The sequence below is a fragment of the Triticum aestivum genome, chromosome 6A, assembly GCF_018294505.1.
Source record: "Triticum aestivum cultivar Chinese Spring chromosome 6A, IWGSC CS RefSeq v2.1, whole genome shotgun sequence".
Lineage (NCBI taxonomy): Eukaryota > Viridiplantae > Streptophyta > Magnoliopsida > Poales > Poaceae > Triticum > Triticum aestivum.
Window position 1 is genome coordinate 420,095,494 of NC_057809.1, and position 25,105 is coordinate 420,120,598.

The 25,105-nt window shown below is 42.7% G+C and overlaps 1 protein-coding gene across 2 annotated transcripts; it reads right to left on the reverse strand.

The window, feature by feature from the left end:
* Positions 1-7,050: 7,050 nt before the first annotated feature.
* Positions 7,051-23,254, reverse strand: LOC123127716 (uncharacterized). 2 transcript variants are annotated; one of them, XM_044547516.1, is made up of 5 exons: positions 23,010-23,249; positions 18,233-20,895; positions 17,300-17,821; positions 16,550-16,760; positions 7,051-7,647 (listed from the first exon to the last, which is right to left on the reverse strand). In XM_044547516.1, the coding sequence occupies exons 2-5, from the start codon at positions 20,681-20,683 to the stop codon at positions 7,457-7,459; spliced, it is 3,375 nt and encodes a 1,124-aa protein (XP_044403451.1). In that variant the 5' UTR covers positions 20,684-20,895; positions 23,010-23,249; the 3' UTR covers positions 7,051-7,456. The 2 variants fall into 2 exon arrangements, with proteins under 2 accessions (XP_044403451.1, XP_044403452.1); XM_044547517.1 differs by lacking the exon at positions 16,550-16,760 and having other exon boundaries at positions 23,010-23,254.
* Positions 23,255-25,105: the final 1,851 nt, after the last annotated feature.

Below are 25,105 nucleotides of genomic sequence, written 5' to 3' on the forward strand. Positions count from 1 at the left end.
AAATTATAGTCCAAAACAAGAGCAAAAAGTGTATGGAAAAGTAGATACGACGGAGACATATCAATCATCTTGAGCTTGTGTTCCTCAAAAGAAGTGGGGTCATACTTCTCTTGTTGAGGAACATACTTCGTCTTCCGGTATTGATCTTCTTCCCATTCAACTCCATTGGCATTGAACTTTCATTCAAAACCAATACATTGGTTCTTCCGGTCTCTTCCTTGCTTGTGTACAATTTTCTCAAATTGCTTACTCCTGGCAAGGCTCTTGTAAACACCTTTCTCTATAATTCCTTTCAATAAAGTATTTACTTGCTCAAGCATAACTTGACTAAGAGAACCATTAGTGGAATCAAGAGAACTAGTAGAAGCAACAATATTGGATTTAGCATTGTTATTGTTACTACTAGATGAATAATCTTTCTTACTCTTGTTACTAGCTTGAGTAATTTTAACTTGTGGCATAAAAGTAGACAAGAGGAGACATTTGGCAATGTAAGAAGAACTCTTCTTTCGAAGATCATCAATGATTGCTTTTAGAAGCTCGTGCTCTTGCTCTAAATTTAACTTCTTGAGGCATAGCTTCTCATGAGTTCTTAGCGGCTCTCTATGATCTTATTGAGTTGTTTCATGAGCTAACTTAAGAGTGTTTAGTTCTTTAGTTAGACGTTCAATCTCCTTCGTAGCATTGCCACTCGTTTCATCTTGACTATCATGATTATTAGCAAGTTCATTATAGATCACATCACTACTTTTATCAACAAGCAAATCATCATCACTAGTAAATCATCCTCGTCACTATTGAAATCAAGATACTTGGGGTGTGATATCTTGGGGACTTTAGCCATGAAGCATCTTCCAATTCCTGCATTTGGTGAATCAAATATGTCATGGGAGTTGTATGATACTAGAGCAAGTCTGGCAACACCTTCATCTTGACTATAGTTAGAGTCAGAGTGGTAACTTCACTCGGAGTGGTCGTCGAAGTCGGAGCCGAATACCCATTCACCAACATGAGCTTGATGTCTTCTTCTAGAGTAGCTCTTGGTTGACTTGTATTTCCCTTCCGATTCCTTGTTTCTTCAAGAAGGTCTTCGTTCATAACGATCATCTCTACTCCTCTCTCTATGAGGTGATTCATCTCTTCTACTCTTCCATGTAGGTGAGTCCTCTCTTTTCTTGTGAGGTGACGTACAACCATTGGAGTGTCTGGGTCTTCCATAGTTGTAGCAATTTTGGTCACGCCTTAATGATATTTGCTCATAGTGCCTTGAGTTGGAGCTTCTCTCTTTCTTTCTATTCTTGTAGAATTTATTGAATTTCTTCACCATTAGGCTTAATTCCTCATTGGATACTTGCTTGTCACTTGAAGTTGTAAAAGCCTCACTTGAAGCTTTGTATGCACCACTTGACTTGTTGTGGAGCTCCTCCTTATCCTTGAGTGACATCTCATGAGCAACAATTCTTCCAATGACTTCCATGGGCTTGAGATCTTTGTAGTTGGGCATCATTTGGAGCAATGTGCACATAGTATCATATTTTCCATCCAAGGCTCTAAGGATCTTCTTGATGACGAACTTGTCAGTCATCTCTTCACTTCCTAAGCCGGCAATCTCATTTGTGATGAGAGCAAGCCTAGAGTACATTTCGTCGACTCCTTCACCATCCTTCATCTTGAACTTGTCAAGTTGACTTTGAAGCACATCCAACTTGGATTCCTTGATGTACTCGGTACCTTCGTGCATATCAGCCAAAGTGTCCCAAATTTCCTTTGCTTTCTTGAGGCGGCTGATTTTGTTGAACTCTTAGGGCACAAACCATTGAAGAGAATGTCACAAGGCTGAGCATTATATTGCAACATATTCAATTCTTCTGCGGTTGCCTCATGATCCGGTTTTTTACCATCCTCAAAGAATTCACCTTGCAAGCCAATAGGAACAACATCCCAAACGGCGTTGTTATGACGAAGAATATGCATTTTCATCTTATACTTCCAACTAGTAAAGTTTGTACCATCAAAATATGAACCTCTACGGTTGTAGTTTCCCTCACTAGATTCCATACTCTTCTAGGTTGTGAAACCAATGCAATGGAGACCAATGCTCTGATACCACTTGTATGATCGAAAGTACGTCTACAGGGGGTGATTAGACTACTTGACCAAATAAAACCTAACCTTTTCCCCAATTTTAGTTGTAGGCAGATTTAGCAAATCTAACAAGTCAAGTATCACCCTACACATGCAATTCTAAGAGTATAGCAGCGGAAAGTAAAACATTGCACATGTAAGTAAAGGAGGGGTTTGGAGATTTCAAACGCAATGAAGACACAATGATTTTTGGCGTGGTTCCGATAGGTGGTGCTATTGTACGTCCATGTTGATGGAGACTTCAACCCACGAAGGTTAACGGTTGCACAAGTCCACGAAGGGATCCACCCACGAAGGGTCCATGAAGAAGCAACCTTGTCTATTCCACCATGCCTTCCGTCCACGAAGTACTAGCCCTCGGGTACACCTTCATGAAGTAGGCGATCTTCTTGCCCTTACAAACTCCTTGGTTCAACTCCACATGATCTTGGAGACTCCCAAGTGACACCTAACCAATCTAGGAGACACCACTCTCCAAAAGGTAATAGATGTTGTGTTGGTGATGAACTCCTTGCTCTTGTGCTTCAAATAGTAGTATCCTCAACACTCAATCTCTCTCACAGAGATTTAGCTTTGGTAGGAGAAGGATTAAAGTGGAAAGCAACTTGAATAGGCTACAAATCAAGGTTCAAATGGTAGGAATGGAATCTCTTGATCTCAACACATGAGTAGATGGTCCTCTCTCAGAAAATGAATGGTGGAAGTGTAGCTTCACTCTGATGGCTCTCTTACTGGGTAAGAGAGGGTGGAGGGGTATAAATAGGCAGCACAAAAAATCCAACCATTACAAGCTTTTGACCCAACTCAGTGGTACCGATATGATAATCTCGGTGAGACAGACTAGTACAAAAGACTTGACATTTGGCTTTTTGGTGAGACCGATTATACCAACTCGGTGGGACCGAAGTGCAAAGGTTAGGGCAAAGCCTCGACTCGGTAATTCCAATCGATTTGTCTCGGTGATTCCGAAATGAAACGACTTCATTATAAAAGCTTGGCAAGGCCGTCTCGGTGGGACCAAGAACCATTTCGGTCAGACCTAATTGTTAGGGTTTTGGCTGTGGCAATGGAAGGATCATGTCGGTAGGTCTAGATTGGATGATATCGTGGGACCGAAATAATGAATTAGGGTTTGGACAGATGTGTTTTTGGGAAAGTGATGGAGGGTTTTTGGAGCAATATCACAAAGCACTTTGAGCAACAACCTCATCAACAATACCTCATCCTCTTTTAATAGTGTTGGCTTTCCTAAGGGACTCGATGTGATCTTGGATCACTAAACCAAAAAGTAGAGCCTTGGGGTAGCCAATTCTTGTTCTTGGCATTTTGAGGGGTCCACATCCATTAGTCCTTGCCATGCCAATCATTGATCTTTTCTGAAATCTATCATCAATGTTCATTAGATCAATGACATATATGTTGTTATTAATTAGCAAAACCAACCGGGGATTAGTTGCACTTTCACGTGTCGTGCCCACCCGAAACCCTAGCAACCCATCGTCGTCGCCGTCGTCAAAACCCTAGGGCAGAGAGAGAAGGACCGGAGGGGATTAACTCACTAAAACCCTAGAGAGGGGAAATAAGGTGGAGGGAAGATGCACATGTTACCTCAGCACCAGAAACCACCGGAAATGGCCGCCTGGATCGGCCAGCAACAAGCAATTACAGAAATGGGATCAAGAGGCAGAGAGCACCGCGTGCAGAGAGAGGGAGCAGGGGGAAAGAGAGTGAGGTGGAGCGAGAGGACCGTCGCCCCCTTAGTTTTGACCCTCCGACGTGCTTTTGGGCTTGGTCCAATACGCAAAAAAAATTTAACAAAAACAAATAAATTTCTTTAATAAAAGTAATACAGTATTTCTACTTTACTAAAAACAAATAAAAACACAAAATATAGAAAAAAATGTCAGCATTTAAGAAAATTAAAAATGTCAACATTTAATAAAATATAGTGGACCAGTAATTATTATTTTATAATTTATTAAAAGACTCAAAATAATACTACTACTTTAATAAAAAAATATTTTTACTTTCATAAAACAACTAAAAGACTAACTATATTTATAAAAAAAATGTCAGCATTTTCAATTCAAATATCCTTACTTTCATAAAGTAACTACAATATATTTTTTGACTACTATAATATAAAAATAAAAAGACTCTAAATATATTATAAAACTTCCACTATTTCTAATTAAAATATTCTAAATTTAGTAAAAATAAACTATAATATATAAAAATTCATGATGTACAATAAATAATTACAAATAAAAGTAATTCCAAAAAATAGACCACATGTCATATAGTGCTGGCGTCTGACGTGATGTTACGTCACCACTATATGACGCCTTGTACCAACTATGGGTCCCACATATAAGTGGCGCTCAATAAAAAATTTCAATGCCGCCACTATGAGTTTAGTGATGCCGTATCAAATATGCCAACGCCACCACTATTTGGAAAATATAGTGCTGGCGTTGATTCAAAATGACGCGCCGCCAACTAAAGTTGTGGCTAACTATTTCTCCACTAGTGCAAGTTGCAATGTATTTGGGGCTCCGAGCTGCAGCCCAATGATCACGCCTACGAGAATGGGGATCGACCAAGACGTCTCAATGCCCATCACATTTTGTTCATGAGAACAATATCTCGCTTACCATCCGCCTAGTGCCAACCCATTTTTCAGCACTTGTTTGTGCGTCGGTTGTGTGTTTGAATGTAGTTTTCTTTGTTTTTTCCTTTTCTTTTTGTTTCTTTGTTTCTTCTTCGGTTTTTTTGTTTTTCTTTGTGTTTTTACTGGTTCACTTCGTTTCTTTATAGGTTTTCATTGGTTACTTTCTTTTCTTAGTTTTTCTTCTGTTTCTTTCTTGGTTTTCACTGTTTTTTTCTTTCTTTTCTTCCTTTTTCTTCAGTTTCTTTTTGTTTCTTGGTTTCATTGGTTTCCTTCATTTTTCTTTATTTCTTTCTTGATTTCCACTGTTTTTCATTCTTTTTGCAACGGTATTCTTCTTCTTCTTCTTTCCTCTTTCCATTGGTTTCCTTTGTTTCTTTTTTGGTTTCTTTGTTTTCTTCTGTTTATATGAAAAAAATGTTGATCATTTATTTTAGAAATGTCAAACATGTACAAACAAATGTTTCTGGTGTATAAAAAAATGTAGATCATACATCAAATAAATGTAGACATAAAAAATATTTCAAAAAAGTTAATATTGTATTTAGAAATTGATAAACTTGTATATAAAAATGTTCCTGATGTATATGAAAAATGTACATTGTGTGTGGAAAAAACTTTATTGTCCTTAAAGAAATTTTAACACATGATCAACATATTTCATACATGTTTAAGATTTTCTAATGCATGATCAACATTTTTATACCCATTTAATATTTTATTAAATACATGGTGAACATTTTTTCATCTACATTGTATATTTTTTGTATACATGAAAAACATTCTATACACATTTAACATTTTCCAAATGCTTGACTAACATTTTTTAAAATACTTGATTAACATTGTTCAAATGTATGATCAATTTTTTTCATACACATTGTATTTTTTTATACATGAGAACTTTTTTCATTAAAAAATCAAATGCTTGATTACAATTTTTTAAATACTTGGTTAATATTTTTCAATTGCATTATCAAAATTTTCATGCGCATTATAATTTTCTTGTTTATATGTTTCTATATACATTAACATTTTTAAGTTCTTGATTAATATTTTCAAATATTTTATGTAAAGTATTTTTTAATATTTGGAAGTATAGACAAAATTAAAAAAAGAAAGCAAGAAGCAAATACAAAAGGCGTGAATAAAAACAGAACAAAAAACGAGCCTGCGGCCTCCCGCACGCTCACCCAGGCGAGGCGACCCTACGTCTCTCTATATGCGAGACATAGGCGCGCCCGATTTGGTTGGCTCTCAACGTGGATCTCAGTTCTCAGGCTGCAGGCACCGATGATCTTATTGAAATTAGGTACTCTCTTTGTAAATTAATATAAGAGCGTTTAGATCACTACTTTGCTCTTATATTAGTTTACGAAGAGAGTACTTAATTAACATGTTCTCAAAATTATGTGCAACTACTAGGCAGTAATGTAACTCTAGGTTAGCGACTACTACAGTCTTTGGTTTCGATGTGAGAAGGAAGAAACTGGGATCGAAGGGTCGCTAGCAACATCGCCTTGGGCCGTTGGCTGGTTGGTCCACTGCGTTTCCTCCATCCTCTAGGCTGAACAGTGGTCATTCCATTACTTGCTCGTCTATGCCCCACGATTTACGCATCCGATTCATCAAAGTACTACATCATTGGACGAGCCAGCAAGTTGATCTGTGCAAAAAGCTGAATAACAGAGCTACGACATGGTTACGAGCAAGAGAAAGCCTAAACGTGACAGAGCTATGACATTTATTTATTTATTTATTTTTGAAACAAGGAGCTACGACATGTCTACTTGCCAGAAGTGGTAACGTTTCCAACGGGCCGGGCAGGACCGCAGGAGTAGATCCAATTTCAGGCTGGATGGTCCATGGAAGTAGATGTGGAATCAATGTATGATGTGCTCCCGTTTATGAATAAGGATATGGGCTTATCTCAGACAAAAAAATGAATGAGGATTATTTGGGCAACAAGACAGCGTATCACCTCTGATTAACGCTCCCATCCATGATCTTGCCCATCCTGCCTCATTGATGCGACCAACGACGAGACAAGACAGTTTGGTATGACGAATGGAGGCTGATCTCTTGGTTCTGGGTGGTCCAAAGTTTGCTGGATCAAGTGACTCGGAACTGCTCTGTATGTAGCGCGCGCGCGTAGAATTTGGCATCTATGCATACTCAACCTACCGTTGTGTCGATATTTTTTACTATTTAGTAATAGCAGGTGCAATAGCAAATTGTAAGATAATCAGGATATGCCGTTATACTCTTGCACAAATTACCAGACTTTCGGGTAATGTTTGCACCAGGTAATGTTTAGAGATTACAAATGCTCATCAGATCTCTCCTGATAAAATTACGACTCTCGAGTCCAACCATAAATCCAACCAGGTTTTCAAAACGCAGATTTTAACATCAACAGACATGAATTGCTACCATCTAGTAGTCAGATAGCGCTATACCAACTGAACGAATCTCGGGTCTACTTCTCATTTAAGCAAAGCTCAGATGGAAGCTCTGAATTCCAAATGTACACACAACACAACTCCAACGGTAGGCTTACAGGCAGCATGATTTTTTCAAAGAGCAGCATCCGCTGCACTATTTCTCCAGGCTCGCAGCCCCACGGCCGGGAGGCACTTCCCGTTATGCTGGTCTATTACCCATGCCAACACTTGGATGATTCATCGAGTCCATAGCAGTGCGTTGCGCGATCGCAGGACGCTGTCTGAGGGAGGCGCCTGTTGATGTTTCGGGGGCTGAAACAGGTGCATGAATGTGGAAACTGCGCTGGTCTGCCGACCGACTAGGCCCTGCCATGGTTTCCTGGGCAGCACCTGATACATGAAAGAAAACATCAGCAAGAGTTGACAGTAAATATGCTTTCGACATACCTCCTAGGAGGATTGTAACATAAACCCTATCTTTTCAATACAAAGAAACACAAAAATCTCTGTGTTTTCTCGAAAGAAAAAAAAAACAAGTATGAGCAACACAATACCCCCTCTTCCCAAAATGTAAGGCACAGTTGACTTTTCACGGTCTTCCATGCACTACTTTGACCACTAATATATACTGTACCAAAATAGATGGATTGAACATATATGAATGTTATTGTTATATTTATCTTGCAATGTACTCCCTCTGTAAAGAAATAGTATATTTCTTTATGGAGGGAGCACTGTACTAATTTTATGGACATATTATACGCGAGAATCATAGTCAAAGTTGTATAGGTACACTAGACTAGTAGACTTCTAACTTATTAGATTATTAGATGTTTTTTGTGCTATGCAGCCTATCTAATCTATTATCAGTTAAATGCAGAAATATTTAACTACGACCTACAAAGTAATGGATCAATCAAAATCGTTGAATATCGAAATATATGGAGTAAAAGCTAAAGCAATGCATGCAGCTAAATAAGGCATTTCTGGGTGACATGATTGATACTAGAAGGAATAGAGAATAAGGCAACATACATGCATTGACATTTTTCTGAAACATTGTTATCACATTATTTTTTTGCAGGAACGCGAGAGAAAACACTTCTTTTTTCAATAAATAGGAAACCCAGACAAGGTCCGTTGCAAGCGACAAATACAACTACAGAGCCATCACTCTCGCAATACCTACAGTTTTCCACGCCCCCACATCGCTAGCGATGGAAGACAAAAGAATAGTCAGTCTTAATTAGACTCAGAACGAAAGAGCCGGGCATTTCTTTCCAGCCAAAGGCTGCGCAAGACAGGGAGGACGAAGCCGTTTCCCGAGCTTCTAGGACAATTCCAGCCTAGGCCAGCAGTTGATAAGGCAGTCTGAGGTAGATGGGTGAAGCTCGCACGCTCCCGGGCACAAGTAGACTGGAACCAAACTCAGGGCCGGCCCTAGGCCATGGCAAAAGGTGAGCTGGCCTAAGGCCCATCCAATACATCTACATATCAGAATAAATTACAAAAGACGTGATTTGCAGAACATAACATCAACACTATTACGGGGTGTACATCCTCCCCCCCCCCCCCCGCGCGGACACACTTTTCACCACTTAGTATTTATTCAATAGTTGCTTATGGTTGAGCACATGTATCTTCTAATCATCATTTGCATCATATAATCATATGTATTAAGACTTTATTTGCTAATTGAAATTACAGTTTTTATGCTTATGCCTTCATATTTCCATGCTATGATGCTATGAGATATATATACCGGTAAAAGTATTCATATTACTCTGTCAATTGTACCTCACTCGCACTAAGGTCTACATGATGCTAGGGCTGGCCCTGACCAAACTTGGTGCCAGAGCAACATTGGATGAGCGGGTGATACAACAACTCCACACACCGAGAGCACAAAGGGCAAGTGTCATTATCAGCAAGGCCATGGCGCTTCCTCCGCTCCACAGCTTTCCAGCTAAAGAACTTGAACTTGAGAGGAGCGCAGGCACGCCAAATGAGCTCATGAAGTGGCCATAGTTCACGCGGTAAGCCAAAAGGACCGAGAAGCTGGCTCCAGGCTCCCATGCCCGGCAGAAATGATCGGGCATACCAGGCACAAGCTGGACCAGGTCAGCCACACAGGCAAGCAAGAGCATCAGGGCGATGGCCAGAATAGACAACCCTCCAACGTTATCATCAATCCAGCTGTTGTTGAGGAGTGCCTGAGCTAGCATCCTAGAATCCATGATCTTGAGGGGAATGAACTCCAACAGATCCGGCGCGATGGATTTGCACAGAGTCCCTCTCAATCCATCTGTCGGTCCAGAAAAGCCAGTTTGCGCCATCCCCAATCTGCACCTTGACCAAGGCATAGAACAGGGTTTGATCTGAGCATGTCAAGCTAAGATTTTCCCACGGCCTGTCCAGAGCCACTTTGTCAAACCAAAGCCAACACATTTTCATCATCTCGTGCACAATGGAAAAATTCCAGAGATTCAGGCCACCCAAGTGCTTCGGTAAACAAACCAGGCAAAACCCACCGGACGACGAGTCCTTGAAGCACCAAAAAAAAATCTACAAAGCTTTTCCAGGCAAACATTCATTTACTTCGCAAGGGAGAGTCCATCATAATGTAGCGCCTGCACAAGAAACAAGGATCAAGTGCCCAGCGTCCGACATAAGATTTCCTTTCCAGGCTGAGGCTGGGATCCTTTTGGCCACCTTGTCAATATAAGGCTGGAGCTGAGCTTTGGGAAGTTTTTCATGCGACAGCGGCAGCCAAAGGTATAGGCACGGAAATTCCACAACAACACACGGCAGCAACAAGGCAAACCCCAGATCACTGCCCTGACAACGAATCAAGGTGGCCAAGCTTTTTTGGAAATTAATCTGAAGACCAGACGCATCCACAAAGATCTCCATAATCAGCAAGGCAGTTTGGATCTCCTGCTTCTCCACGGGCCAAATGATGAGAGCAACATCATCCACGAACAGGGAAGCCTATGTCGGATCCCCAAGTGCACCATGGGGCTCAAGAGCCCTGAATCATCCACGGCATTGAACAAAGCCCAAGGATGTTCATAACGATCACGAAGAGCAACGGCAAGAGGATCGCCTTGCCGCAACCCTTTACGATGCCAAACCCTAGCAAAGGGGTGTCCATTAACAAGGATCTTGGAGCTCGAAGAAGCAAGGATCAAGGTCACCCAAGAACACCATTACTCGCCAAATCCATGCACCCACAGAACTTCCAACAAGGTCAATTGACAGAATCAAAAGCCCGAGCCACATCCAACTCTAGAAAACGAGAAGGCACTTTGCGGCAGAGAAGGGCTTGAACAGAACTCTGAACAAGCATGAAGGTGTCAAGGATCTACCGACCACGGATGAAAGCGCTCTTGTTGATTGCCACCAGCTTAGACATACGCTTCACGAGACGAACAGCAAGTAGCAGAGAGAAGATCTTGGCAAAGCTATGCATAAGAATGATTGACCGAAAATCTCCCATGCTAGGTGCCCCCTCCTTGTTAAGGCCATGTCCTAGACCATTGAAGAGGCAGTTAAGAGCGGCTGCCATTATTGAATTCATGCTCCAGCCAACTTATCCAAAAATCCGAACCTTGGGAGAGGGCCTTTGGAGTTTATGATGTGGGCAGCGGAAGTGGGGGCAGGCTGCAATTATTTATTGTGTTTACTTCCGAACTGATGGAGAGAGGCGGGCAATATACTTCAGCACCCCCCCCCCCTCCTCACCCATAAGCTTAAGCTATGGGAGAGGGCCTTTTTGTACTTTTGACACAAGGGGGTGAACCAATTTTGTGGTGGGGGTCTGGGCAAGAAACATATCACCATCAGCAGCTACAAGATGGGAAGGGGGCAGGAGGCGACGAGAGCATATTCGGAGATTTCCTTGCTTTGACATTTGGCCAGTGGTGCTTGCTTGGATCTATTGGTCGATCCCCAGCAACTCTGGTAACCTGCCATATCATGCTTGATCACCTGCCAGAAACTGGTAAAAGTTCATGGGGAAGTCGTCCGGCCCTAGGGATTTATCTTTTGTCTTTCGGCATGCCCCGATCACATCCCAAACTTCCTCTTCCATCCACGACACCTCTAACTCTGACAGGCCGAGTTGGGGAAGACCAAGGGCCTGCAAATTGACGGAGCGTTGCCTGTCCGGAGGGGCACCGAGCTGGCTCCAGAAGAACTCAAAGGTGATATCTTCCATCTCAGGTTGGGTCGTGGTAACATGATCACCCGCACGCAATCGCTTGATGCAGTTCTTCTTCTGACAATTAAAGGCATGGGTATGGAAGAACTTCTAGTCCACGTCACCGTCCTCGAGGCTCAGAAGCCTCGACCGCTGCCTGGCGATGGATCTCTCCGGAGAGGCAAGGCCAAGACAATGAAATTTCAACTTGTTCTTCAAGTGACGCTCAAAATCCGAGAGAACGCATCAATCCTGTGCAACATCAAGTTTCGAGATGATCTCGTGGGCCATCGTAAGTTGCATCTTGATGTTTCCCACCTAGCGTCCAAAGTGAACAGGACGTTGTGTGTGAGCGACGTAGCATTCCACAACCGCGTTCCGAAAGCCATCCAGCGAGCACAAAAAAGACTCGAAATGGAATCGCCTCTTGGTGGTCGGCAGTTGAGAGGCACGGTCAACATAAGAAGCGGCAATTTTTTTTGACAAAGGGTGGATTTTATTGGCTCGAAATGGATCATCAAGATGAGACAAACACAATGAGCACACACCTGGCCTCCGCATAGCTAGGATGCACATAGCCAACACCGACGCACGCACACAGAAATACACCGGCAAATAGCAAAGTCATATAAGAGCAAAGCTATGCGTAGGCGAGGAAAAAATAAAACCCAAAGCGATCAGATCTATGACCGGTAAACTACAGCAATGACCATATCCGCACCAACCATCTCATGACACCACACGGACGACGAGGTTCTTCAACATAAGAAATGGCACATGATCCAAGGCAGATGAGGCAAGGTCATATAGTACAAGATTATTTTATTTTTCTCCACATACTATCCAATGTTTGTAGCAACATATTGATCCAACAATAATGACAAAGCACAATCACGTCTCCTTTTATCCAATCAATAAATATCAGATCTAAGAAGTTTCTTGTACATTGTCACATTAAAAGTTTCTTCAATTTCCTTTCTTTGGTTCTCGATAAGCAAAAAAGAACATTCTTTCTCTTATTGCAATATGGCAGAATAGATAGTAACATTACTATCCAAATGTATCGTTCCCCTTTTTGTGTTGAACTAAATAAAAACAATTTTCTTTTCAATTAACCCACTACCTCCTAGAGAGTAAAAGGTCACCGCATCTCGGATCAAAAGGAATGGGTGGTACACAATGAATTGTGAGCGTCTCAAAACCTTCTTTATTTATATAGCTAAAATTGGAATGCCCCTACTGCGTCCACTTGTCCTGTTGAGAGGATCTTTCTCAAACTGCAGTACCTTAGCAAGGGGTAGCCAACGGTAAATTGGTAGCATCAAGGTGCAGCTTGCTATGGCAAAAGAAGTTCTTCATTCCATTGAGATTGCAAGGGACTCTAGGGCTCTTTCCACGGCTGAGGAGAAAACTCAAACTTCATTGCTCCCGATTGACTCATGTGGTGGTTTGAGTTGTTGGGGTGTCCTCCCCGAGGTCACACGCGATGTAACGGCGGTGTTGGCCGTTGCTGCGGCCTTCGAGGTCCTCGACTCCACCATCGGCTCATGTGTCGGCTGCAAGCAGCAAGCCGGATGGCGCAGGATGCTGCTAAGGCAGCATGACGGGTGCAAGCGGCAGATCGGTCTGCACAAGGTGTGAAATGGCTCCAATCCGGCCATTATTAGGTTCTGCCAGCGCTGGTCCGGTGCAAGCACGTGCTGGATCCGGTGGTACAGCCCTGCCTAGGGGCTCGATCTCGTCAATAGGTGCTATGTGGTGAACACTAGGGTGGCGTCCCCGGGGACGTGGCGGGTGGATCCGTGAGATGGCTGCAACAGCGGCAACCTGCGAGGTGGTTGCAAAGGTGGCCAAATCTGGGCCAGCTTGCGTCCGTGTGTCACTCTTTCCCATCAACGGGATCGAAGGTGGTGCGACAGTGACAGGAAGGCGGGCTTGGTGCTCTCCCAGGCACCAAAATCCGGTGAGCAAGACGTCGTCCACCGGTAGCGAGGTTGTTGGCATTAATAAATTTGATGACAAGTTTGCATATACTTAAGGTGAAAACCCATGATCTTCTTCGGCTAGATCAGGCAATGTCGACGCGTGAGCCTCGTGCCAGGTGTTGGCTTGAGGCTTGGCTTCGGGGATGAAAATCCCATGTTCGATCTTCGATTGGACTCCTCAACATAGGCACTCGTATGACGATTCCTTCTTGAAGGCTTTGTCTAGGATAGCTTATTTTTCATTTAATTCGGTCATATGTCATAGGATTATGGTAGGCTTGTGGAGATCCTGTTACAAGGCAAATCCATGTTGGATGGCCTCAAGTTTTCATTTTTATTTTTAAGCCAGTTTGTTCCGCATCAATGCTAGGCTTTGCTTATCATCGTTAACTATTCAATAATATATGGCTGTGTGCATCACTCCATGCAGAGGCCGCGGGTCATCCCCTTTTTTCGGAAAAAATGTGTCCTTGTTCAAGCTCCTGAACACAGCTTTTATCACCTTCTTACCAAAGAAAGTTGATGCCATGCAAGTTAAGGATTAGCCCATAAGCCTTATTCACGGTTTTGCCAAATCGGTCACAAAACTTATGGCGAATCGGCTCACAGCTTCCCAATATGGTTTCTATAGCCAGAGTGCATTTATTAAGGGGCAGAGTATCCAGGACAAAAAAATCTTGTTCAACAAAAGGCCAAATGTTTACACAGGAAGAAAGAACCTCAAATCCTCCTGAAATTGGACTGATTCAGTTTCTTGGCCCTTTCTTATTGAAGTTCTACACCATTTGGGCTTTGGCCAGCATTGGTGCAACCTTCTGTGTTTGCTGCTATCTACCTCAACCACTGGGATTTTGGTGACTGGGGAACCGGAGAAGCAATTTATCATCGACAGGGACTTTGACAAGAGGGTCCTCTTCCACCTATGCTATTTATATTGGTTATGGATGTCTTGAATTCACTAATTATCCAAGCTTCTGTGTAAGGTCTTCTCCAACCTCTCACTCTCCAGCAAGTGCAGCATCGGGTTTCTTTCTTTGCCAATGATGCTGTCATTTTCCTCTGACCTGCAGCAAGTGACTTATCACTCATTAAAGAAATCTTGGACTCCTTTGGGCATGCTTCAGGCTTCATGACAAACATGCTTAAGATTTCAGTCATGCCTATCCAGTGCAAGGATGATGACTTGGCGGCCATCTCCAGAAATCAAGGATTTCCCATGCACCTACCTTGGCCTCCCTCTCACAGTTCAGAAACCGACTAAGCTGGAGTTAATGCCACTTATTGATAAGGTGGAGGAAAATCTTCCGGGTTGGAAGGCTTCCCTCATGAACCACGCTGGCCATCTTGTTTCAGTTTCGGGTAGTCCTAGCCGGGGGGGGGGGGGGGGGGGGGGGGTCTTCGGAAAGGACAAGGCCAATGGAGGCAACTATCTTGTGAACTGCACACTTTCAACTCGTCGAATTCAGTATGGCAGTCTTGGCATCCACGATCTTGAACTTTTAGGATGGGCTCTCCGCATTCGGTGGCTCTGGTTACAATAAACTGACACAGCCCAAGGTGCCCTTATTTTATGCGAGATTGTGATGCTTTACTTGTGCCTCGGACTATGATGAGCATGTGAGATATTTGCCATATCAAGATGACATGTTAAATAGCTTACTAGCACGAACACGATACCATGCCGCAAGGAAAGGGTGCATATATTAGCGAAACCATTTGCTGTTACCAAATTTTTTACACCTTATCAGACACAAATGTAAAACCAGATATTAAGGGCATCTGGAATGGCTAGTATATACAGCTATGCATAAATTTATCAAATTATAAGATATCAAAGACTAGTTAAATTTCTAAGATGGGCTCGAATTTAGTTTGAGACAATAAACTAGCCAAGTGGAAGATTGATTTCATGTTCCACAGTAGTTTCAAGCTGATTCTAAGCAAAGCCAGGCTGGAATCCCCTCAAATGTTTTTTTTTACCCAAGCGATGCAGACCAAAGGGCGAACCACAAGTGGCCAAGCCATATACAGGGGCTGTTTGGATCACACCCCAGTCCGCCCTGCCAATAGCAGGCTCGCCAAAAAATTGGCGAAGGAATCCGCCGCCGTGGTTTCGCCAACTCGCAGGTGTAAAAACTGAACGAAGCTGCCGAAATTTTGGCGTGGTCGCGAAACGTTGGTCCCGATCCAAACGGCTGCCCGGCGTGCTAGTCAACGCCGAAAAATTGGTAGGGCGCTCGTCGGCTGTATTCCAAACAGCCCTACAAACTTCACCAGAAACTTCAGTTTGAAAGGAAAAGGAGTGACAAAAAGTAAGAATTTGTTCAGCTCAATGAGGGAAATGTTGGATTTTGCCACTTCCAAGAATGAATTAATATTTGGGTCATAGGGAAAAGGTCACTGGGACATGGGGTAACAGATCGAATTCCCAGTCCCTGGAGTAGAAAATATTTCCAATAATAAGAACCTTGCACAAGACCACAAGGGCACGTGGTTATACTTAGTACTCCCTCCGTCCGGGTTTATTAGACCCAGCGGCAAAAACACTAGGACCAAGGCAGGACAATTACTCCCATAACATTTTGGTGATCTGTGTCTGATTAAAGTGGAAGGGCCTTTCTCCTTCCGTAATTAGCTACAACAGTTAATGTGGAGTTGTTCGTGGGCGTGCATGCGTTGGCTACTAATTTCTCTCCTTTTATTTATTCAACAACCTAATTAATCACCTTGAGTCACGCATAAACAGAAGAAAGATCGAGGAAGAAAACTGCACTTTTCATGCGGAGTAAATTACGGGGCCTAATAGGAAGGGACGAGGCTAAACTGCTCACGGGCCAAATAAACCCGGATGGAGGGAGTACATAATAACTATATACATGGAAAACTAAATGATAACAGAATGTACACAAGCCAGAGTGAGAACTACTAAGTAATAACGCATATAACTTGATCAATTTATCATTTATGATGTCCTTATGCTTCCCCCTATATTACCAATAATAAATTCCTTCAACTAATTGATACAAAATCAAAGAAATAATATGTCAATGCCAAGGTAGTAACTGTATCTTAACAAACCGAGTTAAGATGTATGAAAGATATTTACCTCTAGGACTGTCTGGAACAACTCTAGCAGAAGCCTTAAATATAACCTGTAATACCTCAGCCAATATCTGCTGTTTGTAAATTTTATCAGCTTTTATCTTAAGTTCTCTCTTTCGCTGTAATGTTTCTACCTCTAAATTATATTCCAGCTCGTCATACTTCCTTTTAGCTTGAGCCAACTCTATTTCACGTGCCAAATTAAGCCGTTCTATCTGGCAAAACACAACCGGAGATTCATGAGTAATACCTAAATAGGCGGAAGTACCTTTCTACACCCAGGAGCAAATGCTCCTGGTATGAATAGTAAAATTAAAAAACTAGAAAAAATGTTCAAAAAATTCTGAAATTTTTTTGTGACATACTTTCACAAATGTTTGATGTGCACGCAAAATTTCATTGCGAAATCACATTGGTGGAAGGCGTGCCAAAAAAAACAAAATCAGAGCTCCAAAATGCTTTTGTAAGTAACATTTTCAGAGCATCGATTTTGTTTTTTTTACCACGCCTTCCATCAATGTGATTTTGCGATGAAATTTTGTAGGCACAACAAACATTTGTGAAAGTATGGCACAAAAAAAATTCAGAATTTTTTGAATTGTTTTTGAATTTATTTGATTTTACTGTTCACACCAGGAGCATTTGCTCCTGGGTGTAGAAACTCCACGTCCCTAAATAGGGTGCAATCGTTGTGCACGTGCTTCTTGAAATAAGATAAAAATACAAAAGTAGAAGAGGAATTCAAGAAAGAGACCTTCTCTTGATGCCTCTTTGTCATCAGATCAGCCAACTTTTGTAATCGACTCAACTCAATGGTAAATAGATTCAAGTCAAGCCCATCTTCAGCCAAAGATGGCCCAGGAGGGGAGCCTGTTGGCACCTGATTGGCTGAAGCTGGATGAACATGTGATGCCCCAGGACTGTGATTTGAATCAAACACATCTTCAGCCAGACGAAGCCCAGGAGTGGAGCCTGTTGGCACCTGATTGGCTGACGTTGGATGAACATGTGATGCCCCAACACTGTCAGCCGCAATTCTTGCTGAATGCGTATCCCTACAAGGTGGTTGATATGGAGGACTAGCAAACTGGCAAGTTGAACCGAAATGGTGATGGTTTATCACACTTTGGGTATTGAAGTGCATGTTTGGCTGCTCGGTAACTTGGGCAAAGGAAGGTACTTGACTACTAGGTACTTCCTCGCCGCTTATATCCTCGGCTTGAACCACTTGTCTATTATCACTTGAAGGTGGAGGTGATCTTGCAGCTGGAGGTTCCTGCAGATAAACAATGCCAAATATGTCAATGGCAATTTATAAGCGGCCACAAGTAAGGACGATGAGACACTATTAATAGTTCTTATAAGTTCACCTAGAGACCATTTTAAAAAATACAACTAAAATGAGATGTAATCTGACAGTTCTTGTGAATGTATTTATAGCCTCCAATCATGGTTGAATTACTTATAAATTTAATAATTTAACACTGAGCAGATGATGGTAGGATACAAAACAAACAAGAAATTTATTGTTCACTGTTTATCCTTCCTAATGATAACTAGCTTCTTTTTGATAATTTTCAGTTTACTTAGGTTCAACATAAGCTCTCCTGTTGTCGCAAGCCAATCCATAAAAAAACAATTGTTGAGACAACACTAAACTATAACTAAAAGACATGAGCTAAAATACCTCTTGAGGCAATGTTGTTCTGAAAAGGTTCGAGGTAGGCATTATCTCGGACCTAGAACATGAACCTTCTGAAATATTATTGCCTGAATTTATGTGCTTTTGCTTTTCATTAGAACCAGATGGAGCATTTTGTGAATCAGTGTTCACTGTCATCACAAGTTTTAGTGCCGTATCTGCGTCAGAATGAGAAGCACAACATCTCTCCATGTCTCCCCCCTCATTTTGTGTTGCTAGTGATAAGGTGATTTGTGTCCCATCTTTTTCACCAGACTTTCTCCCTGGCCTGCAACATGAACCTTCTGAAATATCATCATTGCCTGAACCGATGCGCCTTCGTTTTTCTCTATAAATCGAGGCAGCATTTTCTGTACCATTGCTCGCTGCAATAGTAGGTTCTGATGCTAAACTCATGACAGACTGAGAACCACAGGGGCTCTCCATGGTTTCCCCCTTGTTTTGTGCTGCTATTGAGAAGGCAATTTGTGTTGCTGGTGAGAAGGAGATGTGTGTCCCATCTTTTTCACCTAACTTTCTCCCTGACCTACATGGACCTTCTGAAATATCATTGCTAGAACACATGTACCTTCGTTTTTCTCTAGAAATCGGGGCAGCATTTTCTGTATCAGCGCTCACTGCAATAGCAAGTCCTGATGCTGAACTCGTGACAAACCGAGAAGCACAGGGGCTCTCCGTGTTTCGCTCCTCATTGCTGTCAGCTGCTGAGAAGATAATTTGGGTCCCATCTTTTTCACGAAACTCCATTCCTGACACACTGGTTACCTGCAAGGAGCTGCTTTCTAAGGTAGCCATTTCTTTTGATACACCAACTGAAAACCCAGGCTTTGTAGCTTCATTCGTTACAAGCAGCAATTGCGAGTGTTCTAGAATAGGCTCACAATCATCACTTGCCTTACCTGTTGTCAGTGTCTCAGCAGGTTCTAGTGCTGCACTCACGTCAAGCTGGCAAGCAGAGGGTTTCTCCACATCTCCTCCCTCGTTTTTATCTGCTGCCGGGAAGGTAGTTTGTGTCTGATTTTCATGACAAAACTCCATGGAGGGAGCACAGGTGTACTGTGAAGTCCTGCTTTCTAAGGTGGCCATTTCTTCTGCTGTACCAACTGAAAACCCGAGCTTTGTATGTTCATTTGTTTCAAGCGATGATGGTGAATTTTCTAGATTGGGCACAGTAATATCAGTTGCAAAGGTGCCTCTAGGTTCTTTATTAGAGGCAATTGCTTCAATTTGAGTGGTTATAGATTGCATGTCAAAATATTTTAGATGCTGTTCACCATCTGAATAGTCAACCATACAGCTTTCTAGTTCCTCTGGCTTGAATTTAGAATATGACAAGTTAGTCACATAAAACCATTTCTTAAGGTAGCCAGCTTTGGCCTCAAATATCCAGCGCTCTTTTATTCTGTTCTCTTTGTCCCTGTCACATATAAGCTGTTTATAAAATTTTATCAGCTGAGATATCATATGTCGATGAAATCTGTAGTGCAACATGCTGGAATGTAGCTTAGGCAACATCATCCTGCAATATCTTATAGTTGGTGCAACATGTGCATGATGGAATTTATAAGAATTCACATGTTTTTGGAAGAATTCTATCTTCTTCTTTTTTTGCTCATTGTTGAATTTCTTCCGATCTACAGTCTGCCGTGACAGTAGTGTTTTGGACCTTTCTGAACAAACTTCCTCAATCATTTTCGTGACCCAATGGGAATCATAGTATCTAAAACATCCTTCCTTCCTTTTCTTATGCCTTTCTTTTGAACTACTATAGATAGATGGTGAATAGCTTCGACGGTGGTTCCCACATTTTCTATGCAAAGTTGACTGACTCACATTAACATATCGGCCCTCAGATGCAGCATACTTAGATTGTTGCACAACAGCAGTACATGCAGTCCCTCCAAGGCGAGAACCTCTTTCAGCTGAAGTTGATGACTCCTCTTCAACCACCACTTGAGAAGATGTGCTTGACTCTTTAAGACTTGCAGCCATGTTCTCGCGGATTGCACTACACTTACACTGCTGCACAAAATTAATACCTGCAGTCCTGCCTTCACAGGAAGCTCTTTCAGGTGAAGTTGATGGCCTCATAAGGGCCTGCTCCTTTTCAATCGTATCTTGCACAAATGAGCGTACAATGCTTGGAGGCATGTGTTCGTGGATCACTCTGTGTTGCAAAACCACAATACCTGCAGTCTCTACATTATGAGAAGCTCCTTGCGGTGAAGCTGATTGCCTTATACGGACCTGCTGCTGTTCAGCATTTGCAGCTGTGCCATTCTGGATAGGGCTTTCTAATCCGGATGCCTCATCTGCCTCTCTGATCTCACCTTCTTCTAGTTCAGATTCATAATGTTCAATTTTTGCCACTCCAATCTTGCCAATCTCACAACTTTCAGATTGGAATGATCCCTTGCAAGCTTCGTTGTAATCCATAATATCTCAATTTAGTTGGGTGACTATCTGACTGAGGTGGAAATTTTATGCTGTTTGTAGAACAGAAAAAAACACTGGAACTTTCCTCGCAGAAATAGTAATTCCACCTTAGCTAAGTTGATTCTCTTCTGTGCAACTGATTAAGGATCATTTCGTGATGCAAGCACCAGCTAACTGGCTCATATATGTGCTATGCGGAAGATCAAGCAAGCCTAAACAATGATAAGGATAGACATTTCAAGACCATGCATTTAAACACAGTGAGATTTGTATCATTGGTCAAGGAAGGATGCAAAATTCTTCTATATTTATGTGATCAGGTGAGGAGAACTGCAAAAATGCCTCCAAATTCTCGGTTAAAGATCATGATACAGAAATTTCTTATGATACTTCATGAACATAGAAATAAATCAAAGTTCAAAGTTTTAACCAATTTCTTCAATAACATAATAGTTCCACATTTCAGGCGTAATTTATAATGAAAATATCTCTAATACTTCCATTGGCAGGTTGTTGGATTTGTGGGCCAACAGTCTATAAGGAAAAATCTGATGGTATCTTCTACAATTTATTGCCCGCACTAAGTAATTTAAGTAATAATAGAAGGACCAACAAGGAAACACGGGTTGAGTGCACTACTCCCATATCATAGGCACTAACCATAACAAAATATTCATATTTTGATGCCTCTAGTCTGTTAAAATCAGGGCCAAAAATCTCCTGTGTAGTACCTTGCAGCTATCAATTATAAATGCTATTCCACATTTAGGGCCATTTTTCCAACATGTTGCAAAGCGCAAAGAAATTGCCCGCTTCTGCATTAATCACATCCTCGAATAGGTTTCCAAGCTGACGAAGGAGCGCAGATTAGCTGTTCGTGTATAGCCGAACCAAACCTTCCCCGTCAGTTGGTCAGCTGTGGAGACCTGGTTCGGCTAAATTGGTGCAACCCAAAAGGTTAAAAGGTGCACCTTCGCCAACTAAGAAGCGAATTCGATTAATACATCTTTACATGGCAAGCCTCATCAGTTCGACATGTACAGCTGCTCTGCTCTGTCAGTTTGGAGACAAATTGTTCAATGGAGTGTGTTTTGTCAGGAGGGTTTTTTATTGGTGTTAGGAGGTTTCTTGAATGGGGACATTGGTGAAAAGAACATTAAATGACGTACTCGCTGTCATAAAAGTGATCTTTGGGGGGACAAAAAGGAATATTTTGCGAAGCAAAAAGGAATTTATTGATGAACAGCACTATGGCACAAGCCACTTGATGCTTCTCATGTCAACTTGTGTCGTCACCTTAGGACACAGCCTCATGTCCTCATGGCACACAGACCATCACGCCTTAGGACACAGCCTCATATTCGCATGTTATAAAATTGGTTTATTCATTTATTGTTTACAAGGCGGTAAGGCGACCTGACCAACCGCCCTGACGTCTAAGCGCCTAAAGCGGGCATAACTGTAAGGCACTGCAGGGCGCCTTGCCACCTAAGCGTCCAAGGCGGGACGCCTTATAAACAATGATAAGCACCCCAGCACAAGTTGAATAAGACATGAACCTGGGTGGTGGGGGTGTACATCCACACTTCCTACCAAGCAAGCTAGGCTCATTCGTATTAGACGTAATAAAGAATTGAAAGCACCTTTTTAAAGAAGAAGCTGAATTGAAAGCACCTGCCAATAACAAGTACTCCCTCCGTTCCATAATATCAGAGCGTTTTTTGGCATGGAGGGAGTAGTTTCCAACAGACAGAGTTTTATTTTTTTACATTTTCCAACAAACAGAGTTAGATGTGACGTAAATGGCTAAATTGGTAACACGAATGTGAGAAGGAATTGAAGGGGGTGGTAAAACATGGCAACTTCTAAGGCAATCGGTGTTCGTATCTACATTAGATGCTCAAAATCGATTACCTCGAATTAAAAGGAAAATAAAATCCATACTGGAATCTAGAGGTGAGACCGAGAGTAATAAAAGGAAAACCGCTGAACTGAACGTCGCCCTCATCGATAAGGCGCAACCGTCCGACTTGCATGCACAGTTGGGAATCTAATAATCGGGTCGCCTTCGAAGCCAACACAGGCAGGCAGCGACCCCGCTGCATGCCGGAATGGCGGAATCGATGGGCATGAACCTCGCCAAAACCTCTGGCCTGGGCAAAACCCACCGCCCAAAGCCCCGAACCCACGGAGCGCGACCCTTTCCCCCCCGAATCGACCGCGATCCCACCGTAACTCGAAACGAAAATCAAGCGTACGCGACGACAGACAATTAATCGGGTCGCGCAGGAAAAAAGAACATCAGTGGTTGAAGAGTAATGCTTACCCCACGACGGCCGGAATCGAGCGCTCCGCGGCGGCACGCGGAGGAGATGGGGAATCGCCGCGGATGAAACGAGTGTTTTGGGTTGGGAACGGGGGGATTGTGAGGGAGGACGGCGGTGGGTTGGGCTTGGGCGCGTGGGGCGTGAGCGAACCGCTCTGCGCCGAAAACTGAATGAAAAGCAGGGGGGTTGGCGTGTTCGAAGCAGGGCGCGACAGTCGTCTCGTCAAGTCGTGGTGAGTCGGAGTGGGAGTGGTCATTCATTGCGCTGTGTGAGTTGGCTTGCGCTGGACCAGGGGAGGATGTAGGGGGCCGCACTGTGCTCGCGTGATCGCGTCTGGTCCCTCGGTCTTGGTCTCCGTCGACCGTGCAAACGTGCCAGGGTTGACCTTTGTTGTGTCACGCGGTTGTACTGCAGCGCACTGTACGAGTCCTCACACTTTCCTTTTGCCTTTTTTTTCGGGGGGCCTCCTCACACTTAATTTTCATTGGAGAAAATCTAGTGGATTCGCATGCAAAATTATCTACCATACGAATGCGGTGGTTTTCAATGAGATTTTTCCGTGAGAGAGGACACATCTATGCATGGAGAATCTTTCACCCAGTATTAACGTCATCACATTAACCGACGCTACCGGTCACGATATTTGGCCATGCTTTGCCATGTTAGTGGTTAAAATAATTGTATATAGTTACCAGCCAATGGTTTTGTTATTGTCTTTAGACATTGTGATGTTATGCATGGCTCAATTTGGGATTTTTCTTGGGAAATTTCAGGTAGAAATAGGAATGGACATAGGATGTGTTGTGGTAGTGCACCCTATGGAGTTATACAAAGTCATCAACCGTTTTGGGGCGTAAGCATAGGCAACACATGAGAATGACTGATGACAAGGGTGAGACGCACACCAAACTGGGTTTCTAACAAAATTGAGAGATCTGGCCAAAGAAGGTGATAACCATGTTCATTCGTTCCCATGATTCAATCCTTCCCAGTATAACGTGATGTGTTCGAATGATGATCGCTTTTATGCGAGAAGGGGGACTAGAGAGTGGATGATCAAGTGTTAAAAACAATTAACGAGTGAATCAACTCATGCAAGTATCACGAAGTAAGTTATGTCGGATAATTAGCTGGTTGATCGCCTTGTGACATTGCAGGTATGATTTTTTTTTCAAGCTTGTTGATATGGAATCTATAAAAAAACTCACCGCAATGAAGCCAACGATGAAAGTGGATCAGCAATTGGATTAGCGGTTTGAAATGTAAAAATCTACAAAGAGGGGGATATTTGATAATGCCATTCTATTGGACATGCGCATCCTACATTCTTAAGAAGTTGATCACCACTACTACCAATTCTCTCAGCATACACACACTCCACATCAGCATGCATGCCACATCACCTTTTTAGTTCCCACTACCACTAATCCTCTCACCATGCGGCATTCCACATTACCAAATATGCTATGTCAGCAAAAAAAGTTCCATTAAAATCCTGTACAAGAAACTCATCTCTTATTATAGCGCATCAACTAATTGATTTCCTGCTTGCTCCTCGTCTTCTCCCAACCTTCTCCCATTCCGCTTAGTTATCTCAGCTCTTAATTTCTTATAAATGTCTCCTTCCCAGTCCCATTCCTCCCTTCCTCCCGTCCTCCCAATTGAGGTTGACGCATAAACTTCCCCTTCAACAGCCCCTCTCGTCTAGTCCTTCCAATTGAGGTTGACATTTCCATGGCCGTATTCTTGGTTTCTTGATCTGTAGTCGCCGTTGCAAGGATGGATAACCAAGGACTCCTAAGGAAATCTCATGCCCCGGCGAGCGACCTGCTGCTGAACACCTATTGCAGCTTCAAGATCTTCCACTTCCATCTAGCGCGACCATCGTCGAAGAGTGACATGATGACAGTGTATGTGGTACCTGCCCCGGAGCTGCTTCTCAACTCCATCAATTACTCTGCCGCCATCGATGTATGGTCCGCTGGTAGCATCTTCATGGAGTCCATCAACCATGCCCTGCTCTTCCCGGTGAGAAACCATGATTCAGGGTTGGACCCATAGTTGTGCCAAATGTGCAACCCGCACAGGCCCAATA

Bases quoted from the DNA above. Each gene is read 5' to 3' on its own strand.
- LOC123127716 (XM_044547516.1), bottom strand. From the start codon at position 20,683: ATGGATTACAACGAAGCTTGCAAGGGATCATTCCAATCTGAAAGTTGT. The intron at 17,822-18,232 runs GTATTTTAGCTC...GTTTATCTGCAG, and splicing joins GAACAACATTGCCTCAAGAG to GAACCTCCAGCTGCAAGATC. The intron at 16,761-17,299 runs GTCTCTTTCTTG...GTGTTTTGCCAG, and splicing joins CAAAGAGGCATCAAGAGAAG to ATAGAACGGCTTAATTTGGC.